General features: G+C 29.7%; 1 protein-coding gene across 1 annotated transcript in view; it reads right to left on the minus strand.

Annotated features, from left to right (window-relative positions):
- LOC117170867 (elongation of very long chain fatty acids protein 1-like) overlaps positions 1–3,415 on the minus strand; it is a 4,970-nt gene extending 1,555 nt beyond the window's left edge. Inside the window, exons 1-2 of the mRNA XM_033357910.1 lie at positions 3,370–3,415; positions 975–1,243 (exon numbers count right to left, since the gene is read on the minus strand). Of these exons, the coding sequence (XP_033213801.1) occupies positions 975–1,243; positions 3,370–3,415 (315 nt within the window). The remainder of the gene's footprint in view (positions 1–974; positions 1,244–3,369) is intronic.
- Between the last annotated feature and the right edge of the window lie 929 nt (positions 3,416–4,344).

A 4,344-nucleotide genomic window follows, 5' to 3' on the forward strand; every position in this document is an offset into this window, starting at 1 on the left:
TCATCAAATATATGTGTTATAAATTTTTTTCTTGTCTGAAATCAAAAGTTACACAATTTGTATACATTCTTGTGTATATTTTAATAATTATTTATTTAAATTGCAAGAATTGTTTTTCAATGTAATTTTGAATCGCGCTTCAAAGGGTAGACAACTAGCGCTCAGCTCTAACGCACGCATGAATGAAAATTATTATAATTTTATTATTGCATTAAATAGTATCTAAAAAAGAAAAACTATTTTTCAATTGCACTTATACAGAAAAATTACTTTTTACGAAGATATTAGAAAAATAGAGTAAAAATTAACCGATTCCCATGCATTTGATCAATTGTTATCCCCTCAGTTTTTAACGAAGTGAAGTGAGCTAGTGATTGGAGTGAAAATACCTTATTGTATATGTAGACGGTCATGACTTTTTCTATACATCTCGGCTTTAGTTAAAATATCGACGGGCATGACTAATTTAACTTTTGGAAGTTGCATTAGGAAGTTATAATTTTATTCTAAGTGATTGGTGTGTCCTATTAAATGAAAGAAATTTGAAAATTAGGTAAATATTGTTTCAACTGGTTTCCTTATTAACAATTATTTAGGCTAATATCGCAAAGCGAATAGTTGCTTTGACAGGTATTCAGATGGCTAACAGCGCGGTTCAGAACTCCACAACTCTGCATGAGCCAAAATTCAGTCTCCAAATGATACTTTCCCCTAGTTGCCCACATGGGCACCTACGTTCAGAGGAATACATTTGAGACTAGAAAACTCTCTCAAATGATCATTGGGAGCCCAATGAAATTTGAACTGCAACAAATTTAGCACCAGCGTTTTTCTGTGAGCGTGAATATTTTTTAAAATTTAATTTTATTCAAATAACTAGTTTTTATTAAGTATATTTACAGAAAAGATTCTTAGTAAATAAAAATGGTAAAATATCGACATGGTAATAATAGTATTGTAGTATGATGACGTACTCTTACTGCATCGGGATTCCAGGAATCATCGCCTTCATCACATCGTAGTGCTGTTGCGTCGGGATAAACTGCTAAAACTTCGGATACTATGTAAGCGTTTGCAAATACTTGAAAAAGGTTGTAGAATCGAATAAAAGTCTTTAGTTCGTATGCTGGTCTATTCTGCATGAATCGGGGATCATATTGAAACACAAAATATAAATAGCTGGCTATTATTAAAATAATTGGCCATGGATCTCCCATTAAAGGCCAGTTCGTGACACGAGGATCTTAGGAAAAAGATGATTTGTTAATTCTAAATTAAGTGTTCTCTTTCACGTATTTAATTCGTTTTTGATTGCAACAAAATTATTTGGCGTCGGTAAAAGGCATACAAAATTCTATTTCTTAGAAAGAGATACATATAATGGCATAATTGTCCCCTTAAACATTTTTCTTTTTTATGCAATAGGGATAAAATATGTAATAGATATGAGATTAAAAACTTTAAACTAGGGTACCAGTTACATGCATTTTTTTTTTAAATCTTTAACAAGGGTTTAATATATTCTCCATCAATGAAATTTCATAAAAGAGTACCATGTGTCAATAGGAAGAATAGAGAATAAAAGATGACTTATTTTGTATAAAATCATATTTTTAATAATTTATCATATTTCCAATAAATATACAGTACTACATCATTTATCTGTATTTCTTATATTCGCAAAAAGCATACAGTTGAACAATGTAAACATTTTCTGTGAGGATAAATGCTTTATTTTCTTATATAATGAAAAAGTTGCATCGCAATACTTGTTCCAGATCGTAGAGGAACATCGAATACATTTTTCTGATGTCAGAAAGTAAATGATAGTGAAAGAATTTGGCGTCACGTAATTTACGTATTTATGATGTTGTGAAGCACAAATGCACTGGCGATTTTTTTTCACTATATAAAAAAAAGCATTATTCTTACAAAGAATTTCTACATTGTTCAATTGAATATTTGTTGCGAATATAAGAAGTGTATAGAAAAATGATGTACTGTATATTTGTTGTGAATATAAGAAAATAATAAGAATATTATTTTATATCAAATGAGTAATCTATTATTCTTGCTTCCTCCTAGTGATGTTTGTTACAATTTTATAAAATTTTGTTGACAAAAAAACCATTAAAAACCTGTTTACAGATTTTTATATATTTTTTATTTTACTGGTACCCCGATTTAAAGTTTTTCATCTCATATCTGTTATACATTTTTTCCCTATTACGTGGAGAAATAATGAAAAAAAAAATTTTTTTTTTCATTCAGGCACGAAGTGAACGTTTTATCCTTTTTATTACTTAAATTTTTCTTCACAAGATATTGCTCTAAAACTTATATGTATATTTTAAAAAATTCGAAAACTGCGAAAGTCTCAATTTTTACGTAAATTTGATGCTAGCAATCTCTCCAAATTTGTTTAAAGATCTGAAAAAATTCGGAGAGTATTATCTAACCCAGAGGAACAAACTCGGATGATTTTAAAATGATAAGATTTTCATGTCAAGTTTCATATCAAGAACTTCTGCTAAAAAAGTAATTTCACTAATTCTCAAATATTCTAAATACTAAAATATTACTTTTGACATTTATTAGTTAGGTAATTATTTCAAGAAAATACTACCTTTTTAGAATTATTACAGAAAAATTAGGGGAGTCGAAAAAGGGGATGGAATAGTCCCGAAAATTTGGGGAAACTAGCCAAGCTTATAAAAAATACTTGACTACTTATTCTGAATTTCTGGACGAGACACTTAAAAAAAAGATAGAATTCTTATATTCATCAACTACGAGATAGACTATATCATTTATCCCAAAAAATAGTAAATTTTCACACTTAACGGGAAAGAATTTTTTTGGAACCAAATAATTCTTGTTTTGATAATTAAAAATCAGTTACAAAATACTTTGAAAGTTGTCACTTATCGAATGGAAATAATGAATGCAGTGAAAATTAAAAAAATGCTGTCTCTGACTAAAATTTTGTACGAAACCGAGAAAGAAACTATTATTTCCGTTTTTGGGGTTGTTTCAGGGTACTATATAAGGAATTTGGAGGAAGAGTGAAAATTAAAAGTTATTTTGCATAAAATGATGAGTTGAATATTCATTAAGAAGTGATGAATTCTTATGTACAAAAACGTAATAACGAGTATTTTTTTTCTCCATTCTTTTGAAAACTAAGCTTTTTCTAGTTAAAACCCAATGCTCGTTTCCTAGCATATGCGCTCGAAATTCTGAATGTTAAAATGAACGGAATTTTTTATTGATTGCTACTTGCACAACAAATTTTTTTTCTTTTTCTCATCGAAAAATAATTTATTTTATGATTATATTAATATATGTCACTTTGCAGTTTACACTTGCCTGCAATTTCATGGTAGTAGTAATTGTACGTTTCGGCTAACCCCATTTTGAGTAAATTAAAACTATTTTTTCTCAAAAATTACGTTTATATTGAAGTTAAGTTAATTCTTTCGTTCTTGTGTCACTGTCCTTAGATTCATTAAAAACTGAATCTCATATACAAAACCGTGAGAAAGATTGGATAATTTAAAATACATAAGAATTCGTTTGAATGCGAATTTTTGCAATCCATATGTAAGAAATTTGCGTTCTGTACATTGTGTTCATAAGTTACATAATTCAGTGTATTTGTAGAATGCTACACAGCTGTTTCAATTGAAATTTTCGAGGAAAATAAAGACTAAGAGGTCTCGTTTTTTCGTCGCTCGTCCTTATTTTTACATAATGTTATGTAATAACACGCCTCTACTCCACTGGTCTTGCCTTTGTTGGTTGCACCAACCTATAGTCTTGTCTTAATCATCTGAACTACAAAATATCTTTCGTAGTCCAGAATCTGTTTTGCCTTGATTACACAGACCGACAAAATTTTACAGAACTCAAAAGCCAGAAAGCAGACCTAACATTTCCGAAGGATTTTGATGCGCTGAATCCGAATCCGATCTCAAAATTGCTTCTGTATGTCAGGTTTCCAAGATATCCTAACCTAAATGTGCAAAAATCGTGTTTTTAGCCGTTTTTGAGGTTATGTAACCGAACAAGAAAAATGTCTACCACAAAAGCTAATACGGAATTTGAAAGTACTAATTTTCTCATTTTAAACCTACTTGTATTTATTAGGATATCTTTATTTTTCAACAAAATATTGTACTTTAAAATTTTTTATTTTAGCGTTTTAACCCATTAACGCTGAGGTGTTCAGATTTATGCAACGCATTCTCTATTGCTGACGGCACGATATTTTTTCTTCAAAATATTATCTCGGGGGTTTTTGAGGGTGCCCTTTCTATTGCCGGTGTCAGCTTTTTGTTATAA

Source organism: Belonocnema kinseyi, chromosome 4 (genome assembly GCF_010883055.1).
Source record: "Belonocnema kinseyi isolate 2016_QV_RU_SX_M_011 chromosome 4, B_treatae_v1, whole genome shotgun sequence".
NCBI lineage: Eukaryota > Metazoa > Arthropoda > Insecta > Hymenoptera > Cynipidae > Belonocnema > Belonocnema kinseyi.